The sequence below is a fragment of the Protomyctophum bolini genome (assembly GCF_963924005.1).
Source record: "Protomyctophum bolini genome assembly, chromosome: 4".
NCBI classification, from domain to species: Eukaryota; Metazoa; Chordata; class Actinopteri; order Myctophiformes; family Myctophidae; genus Protomyctophum; species Protomyctophum bolini.
In genome coordinates, this window is record NC_137865.1 from 46,036,597 (window position 1) to 46,064,284 (window position 27,688).

The following is a 27,688-nucleotide window of genomic DNA, read 5'->3' on the forward strand; positions in this document are numbered from 1 at the left end:
CCAACCCAGCCATCAGGATAATATATGCAATTTAACAAACCTCGTGGGATTCTCATCCCTGTACCGGCAGCAGCGGCAACCGGTTTAACGTTGCATTGCATATCATTGAATCATTATCCCATTCTGAACGGGAACCCATTTTGGTGTCAGCATCATGTTATGCTTTAGTTATTGAAAAATAGCAGATCTACAAGCTCATAGCGCGCCACCGAGTGGCGCGCTACGAGCTTGTAGGTCTGCTATTTTTGAAAAATCGAAGAACGAACTGACATTTTTAGAATCTGATCTCAGGTCAGAATGGGTTAATCAGACCAGTAGTGTGTCCAGTGGAAACCTCGTATGAATCTGATCTCAGGTCAGAATGGGTTATTAGGTTCGACGGACGGGCATAACAAACCAGTCATCAGTGAGGAATGTGTTGTGAATAATATTTATTACAAAACCTTTTATCGTCGTCTGTTTCCGATTGCGTTGGTCACACAACAGGAGGCACCTCAGCGTGCAGTGGTAAACACGTTGAACTTGTGAACATTCTCACACCAGGTCAACCCATTGAGACCTGGAACACATCTGTGTCACTTAAGCTTTTTAACTAACATTTTATACTTTAGCTATTGGAAAAATAGCAGATACACACAAGCTATGAGTTTGTACATCTGCTATTTTTGGGGAAAAAACGTTAAAACGTGTGCAAATCGAATCGAATATATTATTCTTTCACGTTTTTAACTCAAATCTTTGCTTCTGGGGGGTCCCTGCCTGGTAAAAAAACATTTTCAGATGGTGGTCGGTGGCCAAATGCATATAATTCTGGGGGTCCTTGACATGAAAACGTTTGAGCACCACCGATACCTTTTTTTCCAGACATTTTGTAGATTCTGGTCTCAGGTCTAAATGGGTCAACTGTCTGGGGCACAAGCAGGAGAAGGTCAGAACCAAAACGTGACACGTAGCTGAACATACATGGGGGGACTGAAGATGAGACAAAGCAAGTTATTCAGAGGAGGAAATCTCGCCCTCGGAAGGAGGGGGTAGAAGAACCGATGTAGATAACCGTGTGAGTTTAAACAACAGAAACAGAGCAAAAAAATAATAATAATAAATTGCCAAAGTCAATGGCCATCATCAATACTGCCTAAAGCTTCATATTTCATCCATGTGTCACGGCCTTCACAAACACTGTGAAAGTGAATTTTCAAATCCAACTTGTTTCTTCAAAAATAATTAAATTCACTTTCCCATCTGCAGCCGTGCTTGCGCGACTGCAGGCAGACACACACACACACACACACACACACACACACACACACACACACACACACACACACACACACACACTTTACCTTCATACAGTATAATGTACAGTACATTGTATCTGTGATCAAGTACAAAATAATAAAATTAACCACTTAAACCCTTTACATTCCATTGACCGGGGTGGTTCCCCCAGGTGTCTATATTTGGGTCCCCTAATTGTTTCACTCTACACCGAATCGCTCCGGTTATATCAGATCTACAAGCTCACGTTGCTACGGCGCAAACTCGTCAGTGAGCTCTTAGACCTGTTTTTTGTGCAGACTGGTCGCCTATTATGAGGACACTCATAATAGGAACGTTATAGGGTTTCATGTGATTAAATCTCCTTTGGTTGGGTAAAATAAAATAAAAAGATAACAATACAAAAATCATATCCATGAGCACAGAGAATAGAACCATGGAGAGGCCTAGTGTTTTATACTACTGTGTGTGCTTTTTAAACATCCTTGGCTGTTGAATGAAAACAACGAGTGGTTATTTTCCAACCTATACTGGTGAAAATTCAGCCAGTATTTCAATTTCAATCTTTTTCTCTCTCTTTTTCTTTTTTTTTGAGGCTGTAGACTTCTGTAAAGGCTGCAGCACAGGTGCAAGAAAAGGCAAAGTGGCATTCTGCCTCTTATGAGGAAGAGGCGAGTTCCCGGGGCTCTAGGAGGACAGAGGGGTATAGTTCCCGGGCTCTAGGAGGGCAGAGGGGTAGTTCCCGGGCCTCTAGGAGGACAGAGGGGTGGTGACTGTGGGAGTTCCCGGGCTCTAGGAGGACAGAGGGGTCGTTCCCGGGCTCTAGGAGGACAGAGGGGTGGTGACTGTGGGAGTTCCCGGGCTCTAGGAGAACAGGGTGACTGTGGGCGGGGTGCAGCGGCATTCCAAACTCTATATCAGTGGGTCGGCCGGTGGACCAGCGGTGGTCCTTCAGGGGGTTCCAACTCATCCAGGTGGTCCAAGACCACAACTAAACGATGAGTTGGTATAACCAAATGGACCCTTATATAGATCTTGAACTCTTGAGATCGTGAAATGAAACCGAAATTGCAAGAGTAAAATTATTGTTAAACATCAAATTACTTAATTTACAAGAAATCTACACAAAGAGAATGTAGAATAATTGTTATTTTTGATCAACGTTGTTTGCCTGTTATCTCTCCTAATGGTACCACATCAATATACAGAATGGAAATGTGGACAAAATCTTATCTAATAACAACAGATTCAATAGTTTGGGGTCTGAACGGATAAATCTCAAGTGGTGGTCCGTGGCTCAAATGCTTAAAAAAAAAGAATGGGCCTTGATATGAAAACCACTGCTCTATACCACGCGCTGTGATTGGCCACTGGCCAGTAGCCACTTTGAGTGGCAGTCGGGGTCGGAAAACGCTCTCGCCAGAACATGATTTACAGTTCTGTGCCTATTGGGTCGCAACTCCAACGGTGCCGAGTCGGGCTAAGCGAACTTCCCGACGTTCGGCGCGGCGACTCACTTGGCTTTAGCTCGCTCGGGGGTTCGCTTGAGACGGCAGGCCTCCGTCGCGGTCTAGTCCATAGTTACATTTTATTTTATCTTATCTTGGGTCTAGTCCGCAGTGGTTGTAGGCGAGAGGAACTTCCGCGTTGGCCACCGAAGCGTGCCGTGGTTATATTAAAGCACAAAGCTGTATAGAGTTTAGAATGTTGCGGTGGTGGAAAGTAAACCAAGAAAAGTACTTTAAGTACTGTACTTACTTAAGTTGAGGTATTTGTACTTTACTTGAATATGTCAAATCGGTACTTTTACTCACAATGCCTCGTGTTGTGAGCTTTCAGATCTGCTATTTTCAAAAGATTTGTATACAATTGAAAACTTGAAATGGCACAGTCTGCATAATGAGTACTTTTTCTTTTAGTACATTTTGACACCAATACCTTTGTACTTTAGTAAATTTTGTTCCAGATTTCTTATTATAACAGAGAAGTTGCAGTATTGATACTTTTACTTGGGAGTACCTTTTCCACCACTGGCGTGGGGTGGGGTGGGGTGGGGGGACAAAGGTGCAGGGAGAGGAGAGGAGAGGAGGGGGAGACAGACAGCCAGTCTCATGCAGACGGTGATGGTGACGGTGTGTCTGGCGGTGGGTCTGGGGGCTCATACTGGTGTCTGGACTGAACAGAGGAGTCGTTGCTGCTGCTGGGCTGATTGAGGCTGCTGCCCTGTTGTAGCTGCTGATTGCTGAGGACCTGACTGTGTGAGGAGGGCTGGCCAGGGGGGCCGGGGGGGCTCACAGGGTCAACCTGACCCTGCGGCGGAGGCTGGGGTTGGAGTTGGCTGGCGGTGTCGACGTTGTGCCCCTGCTGTTGCATCTGCTGATGGCTGACGACGACGCCATCGTGAGGCCCCTGCTGGGCCTGATGACTGACGCCGTCGTGGGGCTGCTGGGGGCCCTGCTGGGGGCCGACGATAACGTCTTGCGGCGCCTGCGCTGCTGCCGCCGGCTGGTGGCTGTTGTCGCTGTTGGGACTCTGTTGTTGTTGTTGTTGGGGCGGCTGGTGTCCGGGCAGCGTGTCCAGCTCGTCCACCTGCCCCGGAGGGTGCATGTCCACCAGCTGGTCCTGAGGTATGTCCGCGGCGGCCGCGGCCAGGTTGGTGGTGGACTTGGACTTGACGCACTGGAAGTCCACGTGGCGGCTCTTCCCTTCCTCCTTCTCCCAGGACATGCGGATGAACGGACGCTGCACGTAGTTGTAGATGACCTCCGGGCGGCTTCCCGGGCGCCGCTTCACCTTCTCCTTGTAGGTGGGGTAGCCTGTGGCGAGGGGCAGAGGTCAAATAAAGTTAGCTATATAAACTAGTCCATACCCGCTTGGGGATCGGTCATTTTCGCTGTAGTCCAAATCCAGATCACGTTTTCGCTGTAGTCCAAATCCAGATCACGTTTTCGCTGTAGTCCAAATCCAGATCACGTTTTTGGCTGCCGGAGGTTGGCGGGCGGGGGGGCATTGTTGTACGCACAAACAGGGCAACTGAGAGTCCTTAAATCAATGGCTGATTCAACTCCCAGACGGGCTAAATCGGGATGACTCATACTTACTTAAGATTCTACTTGTAGCAAGCAAAAAAGCTATTACAAGAAATTGGTTACAAAAGAATTGTCCTACTGCCGATCTATTTTTCAACATTGTGAAACAACTTCATCACCTAGAACAGATGACCTATTCTTTAAGACTGCAAAAAGAGCTGGGTGAAAGAAGATGGGAGAAATGGACAGAGTACTTAGCTGGGGGGGTGGATGTGGAGTGAATATGGGTGGTGTCTTTCCGGTTGTCATTTAATGTAAAAAAAGAAAATGTAATGTAAAAAAAAAAAAAAAAAAATCTGTAATATGTATTGCTGTTGTACATCCCATGACCTCTTGTTTTGTTTTGTTTTTTGTCTTTTGTTTTTATTCAGTTTTATTTTACTGTCATATTGTATGTCTTGTTTGTCTTTGGTGTCTGTCTTGCTTATTCAAAAATTCCAAAATAAAGAGTTAAAAAAAAAAAAAATCAATGGCTGATTTAACTACATTTCATAAAAATATATTGTGTATTAATTTACAGTACATACCATGTTATTACAAGCTCATCCATACCTTCTATGCCCAGACGGATCTTCTTCAGTCCTCTGTCCTTCAGCACTGACTTGGCCACGTCTCTGTTCTCGATGTACTTGAAGAAGCGGTACAGCTTGGTGCTGTAGATGACTGTTGACGACCCGAAGAACGTGAGAAAACATGAAATACAAAACACCGTACAGCTTGGTGCTGTAGATGACTGTTGACCACCCGAAGAACGTGAGAAAACATGAAATACAAAACACCGTACAGCTTGGTGCTGTAGATGACTGTTGACGACCCGAAGAACGTGAGAAAACATGAAATACAAAACACCGTACAGCTTGGTGCTGTAGATGACTGTTGACCACCCGAAGAACGTGAGAAAACATGAAATACAAAACACCGTACAGCTTGGTGCTGTAGATGACTGTTGACCACCCGAAGAACGTGAGAAAACATGGAATACAAAACACCAGCAATATTGAACATCTACTTCAATTAGAGTACTCGAGGAATATTGAACATCTACTGTACTTCAATTAGAGTACTCGAGAAATATTGAACATCTACTTCAATTAGAGTACTCGAGAAATATTGAACATCTACTTCAATTGGAGTACTCGAGAAATATTGAACATCTACTTCAATTAGAGTACTCGAGGAATATTGAACATCTACTTCAATTAGAGTACTCGAGGAATATTGAACATAGACTTCAATTAGAGTACTCGAGGAATATTGAACATCGACTTCAATTAGAGTACTCGAGGAATATTGAACATAGACTTCAATTAGAGTACTCGAGGAATATTGAACATCGACTTCAATTAGAGTACTCGAGGAATATTGAACATCTACTTCAATTAGAGTACTCGAGGAATATTGAACATCTACTTCAATTAGAGTACTCGAGAAATATTGAACACCTACTTCAATTAGGGTACTCGAGAAATATTGAACATCTACTTCAATTAGAGAGTACTCGAGAAATATTGAACATCTACTTCAATTAGAGTACTCGAGGAATATTGAACATCTACTTCAATTAGAGTACTCGAGAAATATTGAACATCTACTTCAATTAGCCCATTCTGACCTGAGATCAGATTCATACGAGGTTTCCACTGGACACACTGGTCTGATTAACCCATTCTGACCTGAGATCAGATTCTAAAAATGTGAGTCGTTCTTCGATTTTTCAAAAATAGCAGACCTACAAGCTCGTAGCGCGCCACTCGGTGGCGCGCTATGAGCTTGTAGATCTGCTATTTTTCAATAGCTAAAGCATAACATGATGCACCAAAATGGGTTCCCGTTCAGAATGGGTTAGAGTACTCGAGGAATATTGAACATCTACTTCAATTAGAGTACTCGAGAAATATTGAACATCTACTTCAATTAGAGTACTCGAGAAATATTGAACATCTACTTCAATTAGAGTACTCGAGAAATATTGAACATCTACTTCAATTAGAGTACTCGAGAAATATTGAACATCTACTTCAATTAGAGTACTCGAGAAATATTGAACATCTACTTCAATTAGAGTACTCGAGGAATATTGAACATCTACTTCAATTAGAGTACTCGGGAAATATTGAACATCTACTTCAATTAGAGCACTCGAGAAATATTGAACATCTACTTCAATTGGAGTACTCGAGAAATATTGAACATCTACTTCCAATTAGAGTACTCGAGGAATATTGAACATCTACTTCCAATTAGAGTACTCGAGAAATATTGAACATCTACTTCCAATTAGAGTACTCGAGGAATATTGAACATCTACTTCAATTAGAGTACTCGAGGAATATTGAACGTCTACTTCAATTAGAGTACTCGAGAAATATTGAACATCTACTTCCAATTAGAGTACTCGAGAAATATTGAACATCTACTTCCAATTAGAGTACTCGAGAAATATTGAACATCTACTTCAATTAGAGTACTCGAGAAATATTGAACATCCACTTCAATTAGAGTACTCGAGAAGTATTGAACATCTACTTCAATTAGAGTATTCGAAAAATATTGAACATCTACTTCCAATTAGAGTACTCGAGAAATATTGAACATCTACTTCAATTAGAGTACTCGAGAAATATTGAACATCTACTTCAATTAGAATACTCGAGAAATATTGAACATCTACTTCAATTAGAGTACTCGAGAAATATTGAACATCTACTTCCAATTAGAGTACTCGAGGAATATTGAACATCTACTTCAATTAGAGTACTCGAGAAATATTGAACATCTACTTCAATTAGAGTACTATTATACTATACATAAACACTATGTATAGAGGGTATGCGCACGCATGCATAAAGTGAGTGGCAAAGTGAGTTTGACATTGTTTAATGCAATCAGATAGGACTTTTCTGTTTAGATGTATGGACTGTCGAGGCCAGAAAGTAGTTTTTTACCACTCAGTGGGCATTCACGCATAACCTCCGGGTGTGATGATATGATGATGATGTCACATGCATTTTCGAACAAAAGGTATTTGCATTAGCAGAATATATAGAGTAAGCTTGGGACATACGGACAAAGAAAACTTATGTGTGATGTATTTTATGATAATGTTTATTTCTGTTTTTGTTTTGATCAATTGTGTAACTTCTGTGTGGGAAGTGAACGTGAAATTGTTTATTTATGTTGTTGGTGTCTTATAATCCCGTAAGGGATGGGTCTTAAATGACAAGACACGAAAATAAAAATTCATTCATTCATTCATGCATAGCCTCAATAGACAGATCATTTATATAGAGATACTGTAGTGACACACACACACACACACACACACACACACACACACACACACACACACACACACACACACACACACACACACACACACACACACACACACACACACACACACACAGACACAGACACAGACACACACACAGAATTGATAGTACAAAGGGCACAGTCAGAGGTGCATCAGGCAGCAGAGCCCAGCAAAGTGGTTCCACTTGTGCTTATAAATCTTTCATGAGTCTCTCTGTTGTCATTTGTGATTCTATTGCTGTAATTCGCCACAAGGTTCTAAAAACGTCAGTTCCTATTCCAGGTAAGAAGAGGAAAGCAGGTCAGGCCAGACTGTAATAACATGGGAACGATGTCTCTCCTGCCTTGCACTCTGCTGCATTAAGACCTGGAAAGTCCTGGTTCCGTTGAATAATTGTTTGAATAAGTGTGCTTAAACAGAATAATATCCCCCCCCCCTCTCTCTCATTAGCAGGCAACAGTGCAGCACTATCTCTCTCTCTCTCTCTCTCTGTTTCTGGCACAACAGAGCCACTTTTGCTACTCATTGGAACTGGTGCTCATAGTCACAAACAAACAAACATGAACACACGGTTGACACGGACATTGCTGTTCCTTGGAGTGGTTGCACCATTCAGAAAAAATAAATAAAACTACTAGTGTTGACTAATCATTACAAGTGGCTCTTATTTTGATGAGGAAGTCAGAGCACAGGAAGTCTGTTTCCGTTGTAAACAATTTCCGTTGTAAACAAGCTACGATGACAGTTTTGTTAAACTGAAAGTCATGGTGAGCTGTCAAAGTGCTAGACACCACATTAGCGACCATATTTAAATATGAAAACCATGCATCTGTCACTTAAACAATGTAGGCTACACACGTTGGAATTACTTAAACATGGAACCTGCAGCATTAGGTGAGTAATTCATTGTATATGTGTTGGACGAATGTGGTTGTGCTAATGACAAACAGACACCTGCTGCTAAAGGGATCCTCCTGCTGCTTAATGCTACAAATACACTGTGTAGCTTCGCATCTTTTGCATCTGCCCGTGTGAACGCAGCATAACATTGTGGCAGAATCGAAAAACATCCGTTGGTTTTCATTTTACGCTCTCAAGAGTTTAAGATCTATAAGGGCCCATTTTGTCACCAACTGGCCATCATTTAGCTGGGGACCACCTGGAGGAACCCTCTCAAGGACCACTGGTGGTCCCTGAAAACCACTGGTTGAAAACCACTGTATGGGTAATAATAATGAGTATTATTCTGAGCGTAATAATAATAAATTGCATTTTTATGGCGCTTTTCTATGCACTACGTGCCTACTCAAAACGCTTTACAATGGTTCATTCATTCATATACATTGGGAGGTGAAGCGGCGAACAGTCGACGCCAGCGTCCTCACTTCCCACCCCCAATCCAACCCTTGATGCTGAGTGTCAAGCAGGGAGGCACTGCATGGGTCCCATTGTTTAGAGTCTTTGGTATGACCCGGCCGGGGATCGAACCCCCGACCTCCCAGTCTCAGGGCGGGCGGACACTCTAACCACGAGGCCACTGAGCTGGTGAAATAATATATATATATATAACCCATTCTGAACGGGAACCCATTTCGGTGTCAGCATCATGTTATGCTTTAGCTATTGAAAAATAGCAGATCTACAAGCTCATAGCGCGCCACCGAGTGGCGCGCTACGAGCTTGTAGGTCTGCTATTTTTGAAAAATCAAAGAACGACTGACATTTTCAGAATCTGATCTCAGGTCAGAATGGGTTAATCAGACCAGTGTGTGTCCAGTGGAAACCTCGTATGAATCTGATCTCAGGTCAGAATGGGATAAATAAAACAATGACTCACTCTGCGAATACTCCTCTCCCATCTGGGGCGGGTACTCCTCGTCCCAGTCCACCACGTCGTCGTCCGTCAGCACCACCACGTGACACTCCCTCTCTCCGCTCTGGGCGCTGGCCACCATGAGAGGCAGCACCATGTCCTCCAGGTAGCACTCGAACTGACCACGGGCGCCGTCGTTGGACAGCTCGTGCATCAGGGCGCCTGGAGGAGAGGGTGAATGAAAGCTAAATCAAATCTCATGACTGATGATCCACTGTGTCCTCCAATCTGTGATGTTGTCACGACTCTAGAGCTTCCGTTTCCTAAAATAAATTCGACAAAGTATGGACGGTGACAGTGACGGTATCATACCAAGAACCTACAGTATGTTGCTGCTACAGTACTAGTACATACAACAGACCAGTTGAATAAATCACAGATTGAGGCTTTGAGCTTTAACCTTTTATAAACATCAGATTTATTTTTTGGCTAATTAGACTTTGTAAACTGCACACAAAAGTTGCACAGGGCAGATTTCACAAATAACGTAAATAAGAAGAAGATATGACTGCTATGCCTAATAGATTACTTGAAAGGAAATGTGGAAATGAGCAGATCTACAAGCTCAAGTGCAACTCATTGTGATCCTGTGGATCTCCTATTACTGCAAATTGTTGAGACTTGGGGGTGCAGTACTTAGTTTAGACAGTTTTTGGTTTAGACTAGTCATTGGTTTAGACCAGTCATTAGTCCTACAACTACAACCTATCTCAAACCCTCACCCTAAACCTAACCTCCCACGGGGCAGCACACCTAAACCTAACCTTAACCCATGTCTAACCAATGACTAGTCTAAACTAAGTATGCACCCCGAGTGAAAAGTATATATACTTAGTACTTCGTTTAGACTAGTCATTGGTTAGACATGGGTTAAGGTTATGGTTTAGGTGTGCTGCCCCGTGGGAGGTTAGGTTTAGGGTGAGGGTTTGAGATAGCTTGTAGTTGTAGGACTAATGACTACCGGTACTAGTCTAAACCAAAAACTGTCTAAACTAAGTACTGCACCCGACACTTGGCAGTTATATAATGGGAACAAAAGAACCTGTGTCACATTCCGTCTCCCTCTTGACTAAAAAACAATGCAGTTTACCAGATCAAATTAAAATATTTACAGTATACAGGCATTATACAGAATCACTGTAGGAGTAATGATGCCAATAATTAAGACAAATGAAAGACACAATTGTAGATATAAGTTTTTGCTTCCAAATGTGATTAGATAGCATTTTACTGTAATGATTGTGATCAGGACAACACAAGGGAAGAGTACTTAGAAAGAAGGACAAGCATGAGAACTAGTAGCTGTGGCGTGTTTATGGGCTGCTACTGTACCACATACTGTAGCAAAGAATCAGATCTCACAGCTAATCATGATTCATGACCTACTTAGAGCTCAGTGCACACATAACACACACACACACACACACACACAGCAGCTAGTAGCTAGCCAAGACAGCCTCCCACACACGCACACACAGAGCACTACACACCTGTAACCCACTGACAACATTATGTTTACATGAAACGCAACACTGCCGCTGCTGTGGCGAACGCACGGACACGCAAACAATATCAGCGTTAAACCAGCCAGCTGTGTCTACATGACGAATAGGTCGACCGGTCGGTTTGTTTGGTCACGCGGACTGAAGCTATTCTTAGCTTCACGTGGGGGGGGGGGGGGGGGGGGGGGGACTACACACCAACATGACAGGTCAATCACATGAGTCCATCTCTAGCGGCGGACGGAGCTCCAGTGCGAGTCTCACAGTCCACACTCGCCATTACTGTCATGATACAAGTGTGTCGCTCACCAGAGAGAGACACATCCACAAGCTCACGACGCGGCGCGGTTCAGCATGACTAGCACAGGTTTCTCCACGCCCACCACGACCACATGAACAACAGATAAAACAGCAGCAGCGTGGAATGTGTCTCTATTAGCGGTACTCACTGAGGTCTCTGCACTTGATGGTGCTGTAGTTGAAGGAGATGCAGAGGTAGTCACATGCCTCCCTCAGCTCGGGAATAGAAACGCCATCAGGGCAGCGGATTATCCCCGACTTGTAGTAATCCTGCCATTGCAATAGCAGGCACACACACATGCACATATACACACACACACACACACACACACACACACACACACACACAAACAGACACACACACACACAGCCGGTCACGCGCACATGCAGGCACAGGGGGAGAACAAACAATACGCCATTATTGAAGCTGCTCTGCTCACATACAGGCGCCAAATAAGAGAGAAAGTCTGTGTGTGTGTGTGTGTGTGTGTGTGTGTGGGTGTGTGTGTGCGCACACGTGCGAGCGAGAGAGAGAGCAGTGGAGAGGAGGAGAGGGAATGGTGATGAAAGCTAAAGCCAACGTCACTTCCTCCGCCTCTGCACAGCAGCCCTTACGGGTCAATTCTCACACCATTAACACTGCACGCTCCCCTGATGTTCTCTTCTGGACGTTCTTGATCATAAATATATATAAAATAAGATGTGCTACTTGTGCTAAAAAAAGGTAATCGATAGAATAATGACTATAGGACAACAATCAATAGTTACAGCCTGACTGAACTGAAAGCATTATTCAGCCCTGTGGTGAAACACACTACACCCCTACATCAAGAGTCCAATGAGAAGGGCTGTCAGCCTCTCCAGACCTCAGATCACACTACTCAGAGCTCCAGACAACTGACCCAGCATCAATATTAAAAACCTCTAATGAAAACACACCGATAGATGTCAGACCTGACAACATATACACACACACACAAATCTTACCCATAAGATGAAGTTTATAAGTAACATATACAATAATACAACACAGAGACCCTTTCCACGAAAAGAACGTCGGTTCAGAACCAGTGCGGTTCCGAACCTTGGTGCTTTTTGTGAACCGGTCGCGAAGCGGCTGCATTTCCACCAGATTGAACCCTGGTTCATTTGGTGGCGCTGTTGTACCTAAACACAAAATGTTGATACACGCAGACACCCCGAGGGCGTTGCACAACACAAACCAATGTAAACAGTATCCACCAGGTTGTGATGTTACAGTAGGGCTATAAGTTATTACAACCATCAGATACGCCCCGCAAGCCTCAGCTGGATTCTGGATCGCGATGCATCGTTTCATGTTTGCGTTGGCAATGTAAACGTATTTTTGCTCCCTGCATGCTTTCAAGATGGTTGATCGCATAGAATATCTGCGAGTGTTCGTTCTGTTAATGCAGACATTTATTGTTATCCAAAAAACCTGTATGGATCAACAGCTGGTTTGCAGGTCTATGTCCCAATGCCCCATCGATGATGTCCACTTTTGGACAACTCCTTTTTGGCATCGCGGTAATCCGATTTGAGTTTCTTTAGTTTATTGATTATTTGCTCTGCCGTTCGAGTGAACCCAGCTGTCGCCAACTCTTCTACCAATGGCGAATATAATTTGGGCTTTCTCTGGGTACTCTCCAACTTCTCCTGAAACTCAGGAGATGCCCATACGGACAACAAACACTCTTTGAAGATAGATTTAAAAATATATATTTATCTGTTATGTTGCGTGTGTCTGCGACCTCCCAAGTTCCAACCCACTGACAAGTTCCAACCTACTGACACACCCACTTATATCGTCTCGGTTCACAAAGCGCTGCGTGCAAATTACAAAGCTGAACCACCGTTTTGTGGTTCACATTGGGAACGAACGTTTATGGTTCGGAACCAACTAATTTCCAGTGGAAACACTCTGTACTGGTTCAATATCTGGCTGGAAGGAAGAACCGAACCGGATCAACCCCGGTGGAAAAAGGGCCAGAGTGACGTGTTGTGATTATTGCCATTTTATTTTTATTTATTTTTTCATCTCAAATAATTGTGATTAGGCGATGATTGATAATTGTGAGAGGCCTAGATGTATTACAAAAACCATACCATGAAGGACAGAAGGAACAGACGTGAAGACAACAGGAGGGAGAAAGGGAAGCAGGTGCTGGCGCGTTGCATGGCATTAGCAGCCAATTCCTGGGTGTCTGCCATGTGCAACAATATCGCGGTAGAGTGCACACATTACGTGCCCGGCAACACGACCACATGTCATAATCCCAGGAACAGAGCCGACTGTACCCACACAGTGTGCCTGTAAAAAATAAATCCCCCGCTTCAAATGTTCCCCCCTTTTCACCCCCAATTTAGTAGTAATTCCAGCTATCTAGGAGTTAAATCATCACACAAACAAGAATTAATCACATAGTGATATAATGGGCAGGTGAAAGAAGCGCTGTCTCCCCCAATATTAAGATTATTGTTTTATTAGTAACGTGTATGTTTGTGTGTCATAACCTTGTGCTTCGCGGCCGTTTGCATGCGCTGTCACCGCTGTGCGCTGTCTCCGTTGTGTTCTCTCCACCACCCCCCCCCCCTCCCATATTAGTATGATTATTATTTTAGTAACGTGTATGCAGACGCATTTGGTGTGAACTATATTGAGTGACGTTCTAACATTGCAAACGTGTCTTCCCCCATCAAGCAGTGTCTTCACTGTCTCAGACAGACAGCCAATCACCACTTGCCAGCAGAGTAATATTATGGTTGCCAGTGTTGCCAGAAATAAGCTAACCAACCTCTAAAGAAAATCAGGAAAGCAACTGTGGAAAAATAAACAATCCAAGTTTTGCTGGAAATAAGCAGACTTGGCAACCCTGCCTGGAGTCGACCAGAGCCAGAGTTACGCAAACGCTGTTTAATTCATGGGGCCAGGCCAATGGCGGCTCTTCTACATAGACTTCTATTGAATGGGGACACCGAATGGGGACAACCGGAAGTTGTTTTCTGCCCCCTCAAAACTCTTCTATTGAGTCGACTAGGTGGCAAACATGTCGTCACCTGACCAAAAATGGAGATTAACGATTGAATTGTGTTTTTTTGCATTGGAAATTGGAACATTATGAATAGAAATTACACAATTCCGTTTGCCTTTTAGAAAAAAGTGCACAGGGCAGATATGAAAAATAACTGAATATATCAAGACATTTCTTATACAATTTTACACTTTAAAAAAATTGTGGAAATAGCTGATCTACTAGACCACAAGTAAGCTTGTATTCCCATGCTTTTGTTCTTGCTTAATGTAAGTCGCTCTGGATTAAGAGCGTCTGCTAAATGCCTAAATTGTAAATTGTAAATTGTAGATCTGCTATTTTTGCTTTTTTTTAATGTATGAACATTTTTCAACATGGAAACGATTATGACAAACATAATTGCGATTATCTCAAACAACTGCAATTAGACGATTATGTAATCATTGTGATACTGATGATAACCCTAGCCTGCAGCTTCTTCTCACCTGCCAGTGAGGAGGCTCCACTGGGAGGAACACCCGATTCCTCATCACACAAAAACCACTGCCAAGTTGCCCTTGACCACCAAACCCGTTGGGAGTGCAGTGACGAAAAAGCGCTCTCTCCCTCCTCAGAATACCCTCTACAACATAAATAAAACATGGCTCCGTGCCATCAGCGTCGTAATGCGGCAACACAGACCCACGCAGTGGGAGAGGACAGGGGGAATCGGAATGGTGTGCATCAAGGATGGCTCTCAGGTGAAATGAGATACATAAAAAAGGGGCATATTGTATAGCAGTGGTTCTCTCAACATGGTCTGGGGACCACCCATGGGTCATTGGGGGGCAACAGGGGGTCTCTGGAGCTAAATTATTGATAGTTAGGAAATAGGAACCAAGTGTAGGCCTCCCTAGAGCATCTGCTGTGAATAGAATAAAAATACGCCTCATTCCTTCCCTGGTGGAGTGTTGTGCCCATGATGGCCCCTCCTCTGCCTCTGGGAATAGATTTTACTGCGATGATGAGGAGTGCTTCTGACCAAAACATTTTAAGTGTCAATTTTTTTTTATCTACAGCGATATATCACAAAAACATTTATGACTATTTTTTTATAGCACAATTTCATGTAAAATGACTTTGCAACACCGAAAGATGCACACCGAAAGATTAATAGAAGAATATTAGGATTGTCCTACATGCATCAAAAGGGGGGCCGTACTCTAAACCATATCAAATTGGGGGGTACATAATAATAGTAGGTACAAGAGAAGGAGTGGGACCCTCCTGGTCTCTCTGAGAACAGTACTGGAGCAGATCTTAATAATAATAATAATAATATCTCAAACTTATATAGCCCTTTTCTGAGTACCCAAAGACGCTTTACATGGGGGGGCTTTACAGAGGTAACAACAAATTAAAAACAACTTTAATAGAAAAAGGAAAAATAACACTAAAAGCTAAAGAACATTAAAAAGACAGTGAAAAGGGTTAGCTAGGAAAGGCAGGTGGGTTTTGAGGGTGGATTTGAAGGTTTGAACGAAGGGTAGGGGCATCTCTGAGTGCCTTAGGGAGGGCATTCCACAGGGTTGGGGCAGCAAAGGCGAAAGATCTTACCAGGATGGCTCTGAAGACCGTGCTGCTGATGCCATCTGCCACCTCAAACTCTCCCTTCTCGTTGGGCCGAGTGAAGTTGTAGTCCCGACCAGAACCAAACATTCTGAAAAACACACACAAAATTAATTTAGAGAACCAATAGCCTCTCATATATGATTGATACATGTCCATTGTCCATAGTGTGAGCATTATGTAAAACCGTCCATAATTGCCTTCTTATGCCTTGAAATGTATTTTTGAATCTTTGAATTGCCTTGCCTTCGGTGTGATAATTGATGGTATGGGCTTTAGTTATCAGTATGCACTATAAAGCGCTATAAAAATGCAATCCATTATTTTATTATTATTATTATTATGGACTGTTGTTATAGATTTTATATTCAAAATCTAATAAAACTCTTGCCTTGACTTATTTAATAATTAAGTACTTCCAAACAGGAAGTGATATAATAATATAGCAGAACACAGAGATCAATGACAATGTCTCATCGAAAACCCTAAAATCAACAAAACAAAAGAAGATAGTCTAAAACAAACTAACAAAGCTTAAACATTTTGGTAATTCCTCCTCATAATAATAGGCACGTTTTTTTTAATATATTTTTTATCCCACGATTTTGTAACCCATTTTTCACCCCTGTGCCAATCATCTACTGTGATCCTGGGCTCTACACACCCTCCGCCAACCTGGGGAGAGCAACGGACTTAACTCATGCTCCCTTCATGCCTGAGTGTCCAAGTTGCTCCTTTTACACCTGACAGGGGGGAGTTTCCCTGGTTGGACGTAGCGCGTGGAAGGAACACGTTATTCCAACCAGTTCCTTTCCCCTCCATCAGGCGCCCCGGCTGGCCAGGGGCACTGCACCACCGATATAGCTCTGCTTTCCCAGTCCTTACCGGCCTAGCATGGTGTTGGGCTGAGCTGTGAAGATGGCGGGGTCCACCACGAACCGCGTGTTGTCCACAATGAGCGTCACCCTCTCTCCGGTCCGCAACACGCCCCGAGGAGACCCCTCTTTGGTGCCCAGGTCGTACACGTAGATCATGTCACAGTTGGCCCCGTGGGCCAGCACCTTGGCGTGGGGGTGGGGGTCACACCCGGGAGCGCCCAGGGGGCGGGCAAAGTGTCCCCCGACCATCATGGCTCCCCCCATGGGGGAACAGGGCAGGGACACCCTGGGAGGACGGGGACTGGACGACCTGGAGGAAGAACCGCCGTCGCCACGCTCACGATCTAGATGTGACAGAAGAAGAGCCCCATTCAGGCCTGACGTCGAAATTTAAAAAATAATGTTTTCTAAATCATGACAATTTTTCTGAAAGATTTGAGGCACATTTTAACGATTTTTTAAAAATAGCAGACCTACAAGCTTGTAGATCTGCTATTTTTCAATAGCTAAATTATAACATAATGTTTAACCCATTCTGACCGGGAACCCATGTTGGTATTAGCATCATGTTATGCTTTAGCTATTGAAAAATAGCAGATCTACAAGCTCATAGCGCGCCACCGAGTGGCGCGCTACGAGCTTGTAGGTCTGCTATTTTTTGAAAAATCGAAGAACGACTGACATTTTTTAGAATCTGATCTCAGGTCAGAATGGGTTCATCAGACCAGCGTGTGTCCAGTGGAAACCTCGTATGAATCTGATCTCAGGTCAGAATGGGTTAAAACACCAAAAGGGCTTCCCGCCCAGAATGGGTTAGATGTGAAATAACACCACCACAAGCATGTATGTGGTCAGACAAGATGTGCACATACTGTATATACAGTATGCAGGGCTGTCATGATTACACATTGAAGTTGACCATTAATTGTCTCGCAAATAATTGCGATTAACGATTGAATTGTGTTTTTGCTATTGAACGTTGGAACTGATGAATAAAGAATACATTTGTTTGAAAATGCACAGGGTAGATATGCCAAATAACTGAAATATACTAAGAAATTCATCATTTCTATAAATACCATAAAAAAGCTGGGGGGGGGAATGCGAAAATAGCTGATCTACAAGCTTACAATGCGTTACGAGGTGACACATTGTAAGCTTGTAGATCTGCTATTTCAGTTTTTTTTTAATGTCTGAACATTTTTCAACATGGAAACTGCGATTATCTAAAATAATTGCAATTAGACCATTACGACATACAGTATAGATATAATTGATAAAAGGGGCTGACCAATTGAAAGATAAGAAGAAAGATAGGATTTAGATAGGAATCCTAAATAGAATACTACTGGGAGCTTAAGAACGTTGTGCGGACATTGTACATTCTTTCTGTAAGAAGAAAGATTACACACACACATTATTTTAATTTTTTTCATTTACAAACTGCATCCTCTGTGCTTTTCGGGCTCGGAGACAGAATTCTAATAATAGCAGCAGGTTTTTCGGAGGTGGGGGGGGGGGGGGGTTTCCCTGGTTGTACGTAGTGTGTGGAAGGAACCAGTTCCTTTCCCCTCCATCAGGTGCCCCGGCTGGCTAGGGGGAGGCATTCAAGTTTTTTAACCTGGGCATTTCCCAGCATATAATTTTCAAGTGTTCCTTGTTCCTTCTTCCTTGTATTATTATTTTTACGTTGCTCCTCTGGTTACATTTGGTAATGTGTCATATGGCTGAAAAAAGGCTGAGAGACACTTTTTGTTCATAGCACACACCCGATAAAAGACCATTGATTTGAAATATTGATGATGATGATATGATGAGTTCAATAGAATCGTTTAAATGCGATGCACATGTATGTGACTTTGTTATAGACTAGTCCGACGCTACATTATGTCAGGAGATATAGTTGGTTGGCCCTTGGGTGTTTTAATATTTTCTAATATGGCCCCCTTTGAAAAAAGTTTGGACACCCCTGATATACAGTATCAGCTCTTCTGCAAAAACGGTTCCAAATGTGATGGATATCAGTTCCCCCAAACCTATTCTTGACACCCATCTCTCTCTCTCTCTCTCTATTTTCCTCCTTTTCACCTCCCCCGTCTTTCTCGCCTCCTTACCGTATTGCCGCGTGGGGGAAGTGACGTTCCTGATGCAGGGGGTGAGCTGGCCCTCTCCCCTCTCGTGGGAGGAGTCCCGGGATCGATCGCTGGAGCGCCGCCGCTGCTCCCGGTAATGCTCCGCCCCTCCTCCTCCTCCGCCAGCACCGTACATACTCATAGCGCCGAGCCGGCGCCGCTGCTCACAGTCCAACACTGACAGACCACACTTCTGCTCGCTGTGGGGACAGAGAACGAGACCACACACACATTTAACTACCACACTTCTGCTCGCTGTGGGGCAGAGAACGAGACCACACACACATTTAACACTGACAGACCACACTTCTGCTCGCTGTTGGGACGGAGAACGAGACCACACACACATTTAACACTGACAGACCACACTTCTGCTCGCTGTGGGGACAGAGAACGAGACCACACACACATTTAACACTGACAGACCACACTTCTGCTCACTGTGGGGACAGAGAACGAGAACCACACACACATTTAACACTGACAGACCACACTTCTGCTCGCTGTGGGGACAGAGAACGAGACCACACACACATTTAACACTGACAGACCACACTTCTGCTCGCTGTGGGGACAGAGAACGAGACCACACACACATTTAATTGGACCAGTAAACGGGCCGGACAGCATGACCAGTCAAAGTGAGATTGTGACATTTGTGCGACAGACAGGGCAACATGATGCACTGAGAAGAACATAGCCTAGATGTAGTGGACTAGGTCAGCGGGCATCATCAACCAGTGGTCCCCAACTTGATGACGGACAGTTGGTAACCAAATGTACCCTTATAGATCTTTAACCTTTGAATGTCTCAGTTAAATTATTGTTAAACATTTGGCATTACGTAATTTACAAGAAGTCTACAAATGGTAAATGGTGCATTTATATAGCACCTTTATCCAAGGCACTTCACATAGATTGTGCATTACATTCACACACACACATTCATACACCGATGGCGGCGGAAACCATGCAACCTGCTCATCAGAGTCTTGCTCAAGGAAATGACACTTCGACACTAACTCTGGGGGAACCTTGCGTTTCTCATCCGGCCACTCTACCCCTGAGCCACTCTACCCCTGAGCCACTGCTGCCCCGTGGGCAAACAATTAGTTTGCCTGTTTTATCCCTTCCATGGTACCAAGTACCAACATCAATACAGCATGGAATTGTGGACAAAATCTTATCCGAACGACAAAATAATAATTCTTGGGTCTGAGAGGCAAAATCTCATCAAATGGTGGTTCGTGGCTCAAATATACTGAATAAATAATGATCGTTGATATTAAAAAGGGTTAAAAACCACTGGACTACAGTAGGTGCATTGCATGCACACACAGCCATAAATACGACAACACATAGTGCTCAGCACCTTTTTGCGTGCTGGACCGTGGCGAGAAAGTCTGCAGTCAACTCATGCGAACCGAGGTGGAGCTGAACCGTGGTGGAGCGGAGGGCTGCAGCACAAAAGCCAGCCAGCCAACCAACCAACCGCCCCACTGCAGCAGTTGGAACACACGCACGCCATCCATTAGTGTGTGTATCCATGTGAATCCAAGGAAAGGAGTTGAGTTGAATGCTTATAGGACGAAGGCTTCAGTTGACCCGTTTCTTTTTTGCTCCATACACAATACATTCTACTCTGTTGACTGACAGGTAAAAGCATACACCTCATCTCTGGAGTCCTGACTCCCAAAGACAAACAACTGCAGGCCTGTTGTTTTCTAGTCTCTCTTTTTGAATAGCCACACACACACACACACACACACACACACACACACACACACACACACACACACACACACACACACACACACACACACACACACACACACACACACACACACACACACACACACACACACACACACACACACACACACACACACACACACACACACACACACACACACACACACACACACACACACACACACACACACACACACACACACACACACACACACACACACACTTTAGTGAGTCTAATAATGTTGATAATTTAGTAGGCCTGGCTGTCACAATTACAAACTTAAGTTGACGATTAAATGTCACACAAAAAAATGAAAAAACGTTTTTTTGCATTGAACATTTGAATTTGTATTTCGGTTTGCCTTTTAGGCTTTGTAATCACAAATAGCAAATCACAAATAGACACATTTAATAATTTTGAATAATCGTTTCTTCCAACAAATTTACAAAATAGCGGAAATACTTGCACAAACACAAAGTGACGTGTTGTAATCTTTTAGCTCTGCTATTTCTGATTTATTTTCTCTCTTTTTTTTTTACGTATGGAACATTTCCAACATGGAAATGATTGACGATTATGCAAAAATAATTGTGATTATCTCAAATAATTGTGATTTGGCGAGTTACATGTAATAATTGTGACAGGCATATGATTTAGACATCACAGTGGTGAGAGGCAAGAAAGGGGGAGCACACAGAAGGGCGAGCACCTGCACTGAAACCCTGCCAGGACATGGTGACTAATTGTTGCAGTAACTGGTTGAGCCAAAAGGACATTGTCTCTGGTCTTCAGTCTAGCGGTCATAAAAACCAAGATATAGGGCTGAAAGTATTGATTATCCCATCAATACAAAAAAAGAATTCAATGTACAAATATGGCATGGCTTTGTAGATTGTATACGTTTTTTTAAAGCAGGATGTCAGTTGGTGTGTTGTCGTGTATGCACTGTGACCTTGGAGTATACGGTCTATGCCATGTAGTACATCTCTGACATCGGGAAGAAACAACCTAACCTTCATTTTTCAGGAAATTAAATATATATACATTTTTATGGAAATTAAGAAAACCTTGTATTTTTATAACAAAGAAAGCAATACTGCCTCATAAGAGTTGGCATTGAGGCCTGGTGCCGCGGCTGAGCGGTCCAGACACCTAGGCCGGTAATCCAGCCTGACAGCATGTCACGGGTTCGAGACCTGAGCCCGTTGGCCTTTGCCGCATGTCTTCCCCCATTTCTCTCCCCCTTTCCTGTCACATTACTGTACCCTATCAGGCGCCGGGGCAAGGCGAGGGGAAAGGAACTGGTTGGAAGGAACTGGTTGGAATAACGTGTTCCTTCCACGCACTACGTCCGGCCGGGGAAACTCCCCCCTGTCAGGTGTAAAGGAGCAACTTGGACACTCAGGCATGAAGGAAGCATGAGATCAAGTCCGTTGCTCTCCCATAATATATGGGAGAGCACTCCCATATAATATATGGGAGAGCACTCCCATATAATATATGGGAGAGCACTCCCATATATAAGTGGACTAGGTTGGCGGAGGGTGTGTAGAGCCCAGGATCACATTAGATAATTGACACAGGGGTGAAAAATGAGTTACAAAATCGTGGGATAAAAAATATATAAAAAATTAATAAATAATAAAGGCAAAAACGCCAAAAATATATATCTTTAAGAGTTGCCATTGTGACTTTGACTTTTTGCTTGCATGAGAGAGAGAGCGGTGGTGGAGTTAGCTGCTTTAGAAGACAGTTTGGGGGTCCAATGGAGTTAATAGGTTTTGTCCGAAGCGCATATTTATACTTTTCATTGGTTTAATATTTTTTTGAACACATTGAGTGCCAGGGTTTATATTTACTGATGGCTTGGCTGCTACAAAATAATAAAACAAATTAATACATGTGTGGTACAGCCTCATTGACTGGTACATATATACAACATTGATGGATCCTTTTTGCTCAGCAAATTAAACTGGCACTAACTCAATAACGCTGCTGAATTATAAATCTCAAGTCTTATGTGAGATGCCAGTTCAATTATTATTAGGTTATGTATGTTTTGGCAGAGTTTCAAAAGCTTGTAATGAGAAACGTACTTCTGTGGAAAGTGTGGATACTTTGTTTGGCAGGATTACCGATTTACACAGATCTGATTGGTTGACTGACAGACAGCTTCGCAGCTCGCAGAGGATGTGGCAACTTAAGGCCACAGAACATTTGACTTAGCCCGTCAACAAGGAAGTCCACAATAACTTCAACATCTGGCATATACTTGTTGTTGTTGTTCGTTGCATACACACCAGACAGACTACACTGCCTGGATTAAAAAATACAATCCTTCCTCTTCAATGTCTCCCTTTTGACTGATACCCGTCCATTCAAACTCTAGACGGGCCTACGCCAAAGATATTAGTGCAGCTGTGCCTGGCAGCTGGCGAAAACTAGAGTTCTCAACAGGCCCGAAGGTTAAGGCCCGCCATTACCTGGGCCCTCATCAAACCCTGTACACTCAAGACACTGCCACCGCTGCCTGCCACCCTTAGATCTCCATATATGGAGCTGACCTGTTTTGACATAATGTTGATCTGACCTCATCAAACACTAATCAAACCCTGTACGCTCAAGACACGCTCCATATATGGCCACTGGCCAGTACAGAATTAATTCCATATGTTGATCTGACCCCCAGCAGCAGTCTGCCGTCACCCAGGCGGATGCGTGCACGTGACTTCGCCACTTCTAGGCCTCAGGGCGTCTATACACAGTATAATACCGTATATTTTATTGTTCTGTTGGAAGCTTGCAATTAATGTTAGCATACAGATTAAAAGAACAAGTTCCGATTATTTAAATATATAAATTAAATGAGAGCTTGTTGTTTGTGTATTTGCTAATGTAGCAGCATGCTCACAATGCAGCTGCATACTTATTGGTTATGTCCTTGAAAACTGGGGTCATGATACTGTAACAGCTGGGCGCTCACACACACACACACACACACACACACACACACACACACACACACACACACACACACACACACACACACCAGGTTAACTACGGTCAGGCATACGATAAACAAAGAAGACATGTGCCTTAGCCTACATTGGACGACTACAATTAAATTACTGTATGTACAGTATGTGGAACAAGACTCCAACACATACTAGGTATTTCATATAAATATGTTTGCCGGTTCTAGTCCATGTGCGTGCCACATTCAAATACTGTGGTTGTGTGTGTGTGTGTGTGTGTGTGTGTGTGTGTGTGTGTGTGTGTGTGTGTGTGTGTGTGTGTGTGTATAATGTTCACATACTGTAAAAACAACACAGTACAGTTATATTTTATCTGCATTGAGAGGACTGTGGTGCAAAATCTGCCAATGTGGTGGAAAATGGAATCATAAAAACCAATGCACATCTTCCTTCCTTCCAGCCAGCCAGCCAGCCAGTCATTGGCTAGATCAGCCTCCTCTAGCTGCCTGCCAGGCCAGCAGGGATGAGGGGAACAAAGGAACTGAGGAGGCAATATTTCTCTTAAGGCAGCTCCTCTCATCTTTCACACAGCGATGCAAATCCACAGCGCCAAGGTTTTTCAGAATGATTGAACAGACCGAAATACTGGCAGCTCGTTTGACATTTCGTGCAGGTAATACCCCCACCACCACCACCACCAAGCAAACACCACCCCCCTTGATATCAGGTTTTTTCCCCCTTCAGTTAAATAGGTCAATGGCTCTATCCTCACTGTAAGTCAGAAAATACAAATAAAGGCCTAGAGCAAAGATGATTTTCTGCTATGTGTGTGAGTCTGCCACGCCATCTAGGTCACACAAAAAGTCAGACAAAGAGTGGTGGTGGTTTGGACTTGAAGTCTATAAAAAGCATAGGGTGAAAGCCCCGTTACTTAAGGAAGAGGTCCCATCTATTATTTAGGGCTGCTGACACACTGCTACACTGATGAGCAAAGAGAAGCTGGTAAAGTGCAAATGTCTGGGCTTAAATCCAGCTAAAAGGAATAAAGGATCCAAAATAAAAAAGGACATTCAAATGGCAAAATTATTTACAATTAAATTCAGTTAATGTAATTATATAATACATTAAATTAGGTACTGCAAAATGGTGATGGAAGTGAGATGATGATGATAACAAGAATAACACTAGCATTATTACGGCATTTCCATCGTTATTATCAGAGAACACATCCACAGAGCGCAGAGTCGTGCACCTACCAGTCGGTGGTATCAGTATCACCGGGCAAACTAAAGACAAAGCAGCACGGGATGAGCTGCGCGATGACCGCGGCACAAAGGGCTGCTGCTCCTCCGAACAAAGCAGGCTTGCCACTAGCACGTTCAGCATCCTCGCTCATTACTTTCCAACTTCAGCATTATTTCACTCACACATCACACACTATACCTAACCTAACGCAGGCACTTGACTTGACTGTCTCACACGATGCGGTTAAAAAAAAAACCCCATTAAAAAAAACACAGCATCCATCCATCGAAAGGAAAGAGGTACCGGTATACTGGTTGTGAGGATGTTGACAGACGGTGGTGTCTCTCTCTCAGTAGAGGCGACAGAACGAAAGAGACCGCGCCGCGCACAACACCACGCGAATCATCTCACGACGGGGGCGAGAAAATATGAATGGCCGCGTGCTCGACTAGACCCAAATACAGCCACGGAGTGGAATATATTAGACTAGACAGGCGTGCACGTATAAGCGCACGCCACGCACGCACGCACGGTCGGACGGACGGAGCTGCTGCCTAGTCTATCCGAAGAACTATATCCGACCTTCACCTTCTCAACTGTCCCGGTTCGGTTCCTCTCAAACCCGGGTCCGCATATACACAGTAAAACACAGTAAAATCCGGAGTGATCATTTAACTCGGACATTGTACAAATGCAACCAAATGGACCTATAGCGTCAATTTAATTGGTTATGTTGGCATGTGGCACACAGCAATATCCATTATAGACGGGTGAGTCAACACAACACTGACCATTCCATATATATGACATTGTATGTCACTTTGGAACAATATATCCAAATGTTTTAAAATAATCATTGCAGTATTAAACACGGATGGGATGATAAGCATCACATTCGTGCAAATGAAAAGCAATGTCGCATTTGTGACACTAGAGGACACCATTACACAATATGTGGCAATACAGCCCTATAGGCTAAATAGCCAGACTGACAGACATCAAGAAGGATCTAAAATAAAATATTAAATATATATTATCATCCTCGACCCCTTGGACATTGGCTATCCACGGGTCATTTACAAAACACCATACCTTCAAGAGAAATACAGAGATAAGATATATTAATTTAATGTTTAACGTTGTAATGTGATTAGCATACCATGCATTACCAACGGAAAGATGGGGAAATAATGCATATATGGGGAGAAGTTTGGTTGAAATAAAGAGAACACGGGAAGAAAACGTATAGTGTGCGGACAGTCGCCTTTTCCCCCGAAATAATACATATCTATCTCATAATTTCAGCTTGATTTGAGTATGTGCTACAGCTACACCACCCACGATGATACATGATTTCTGTCAGGTGAAATACCCTGATGTTTTCAAGGCTAAATCATTATCTTATGCCTTATGGTCACGTAAATAGATCATGGATGGGATTAGGAAGCAGATGGCTGTGTGTCATGGCCGCTCTATATACCGTAGTACCAGTTCATAAAGCATTAGTTGTTGTTGCTCTCATATGATAAATTAGTTTCCACTTTTATCCACGGTTTAGTGATCATGCCTAAATTAATTGCCTAGATAGCAGACACGACTGCAGTATAGCCTACATATTCAGGCTCAAACATGGACATCTGATTGTATACACAAGTCAGTCACTGACACACAGGACCGTATGTATATAGGCCTAATCGTACTTTTTTTTGCCAACTGTCAATAAAGTATTCAATCAATCACACTAAATTAGGCCTACAGACGGGGACATGAGCGGGAAGGCGTAATTACTTTAGTGAGAAAGCAATTTCCCTGTAGTTAAATAAATACACCCGTCCCATCCATGTTTCCAACTTACGGTATGTAAAACCTAGTTCTGGTCGCAGAGCAAACCCATTCCTCTGACAAATACATTTGACCACCAAGAGAACCATTCCAGAGGAAAATAATGGGGGTTTGACTTTTGACTTGCTAATAATATCTCCGTTTAGATACTAAACCTAGCCACATTTGCTTGTAGGCATTGAGGTAGCAATTTTGTATTTATTTCGACAGCCCCGTAGTCGCAATTTAATACACACACACACATACATAAACAACACTCAAATGATAAATGATTAACTGATTGATGATTAACTATACTCACTCAGTATCCGTGAGCTAGTAATATTAGCTCAAATATAGCTAGCATGGCTCCATTGGCTACACAACAAAGAACATAAACCGGTTGTTTGTGTGGGTTTTTTACCTCTTTCCTGCTCACATGCTGATATGTAAACGTTATCCGGTAAACTAGCAGTAAACAAGCACTTGGATAATGCAGCTTGTTTACAGCGAGGATCCACTAAACTGTTGGTATTTTCCAGAGTAACTTGTAGCTCACACACGGAGCGACCAGCTGCTCCTTTGTTTTGGTTTGAAAGCTGACTTCATGATGGAACACATCCTGTGTTGCCAGGTTCTGCGAGAGAAACAAGCAAGCAACCAAGGGTGTGAAAACGAGCCCAAAAGAAGCGAGCCCATCGCCCTTTACCTTTAAACATGGAAATTCAATTTAAACCAGGCTAATATCACTGCAGTCTGCAGATATTGGTCTGGCACTTTGGCGTGGAAGATGTATTTCCAAGAGGTGGTCACAAATATATTCCATCAAAAATGTCTCACTTTGAATAATGGGCTCTGATTGGTCACC

General features: G+C 43.3%; 1 protein-coding gene across 2 annotated transcripts; it reads right to left on the minus strand.

Annotated features, from left to right (window-relative positions):
• Positions 1-414: 414 nt before the first annotated feature.
• Positions 415-27,402, minus strand: LOC308314235 (BTB/POZ domain-containing protein 10-like). 2 transcript variants are annotated; one of them, XR_013963950.1, is made up of 9 exons: positions 27,245-27,402; positions 19,009-19,226; positions 16,902-17,238; positions 16,005-16,107; positions 11,505-11,625; positions 9,518-9,715; positions 4,920-5,030; positions 2,070-4,094; positions 415-2,026 (listed from the first exon to the last, which is right to left on the minus strand). XR_013963950.1 is itself a non-coding variant. In XM_080761756.1 (8 exons), exons 2-8 carry the CDS (start codon positions 19,166-19,168, stop codon positions 3,388-3,390), a joined length of 1,737 nt encoding a protein of 578 aa, XP_080617882.1. In that variant the 5' UTR covers positions 19,169-19,226; positions 27,245-27,402; the 3' UTR covers positions 415-3,387. The 2 variants fall into 2 exon arrangements, 1 of the variants encoding a protein (XP_080617882.1); XM_080761756.1 differs by having other exon boundaries at positions 415-4,094.
• Positions 27,403-27,688: the final 286 nt, after the last annotated feature.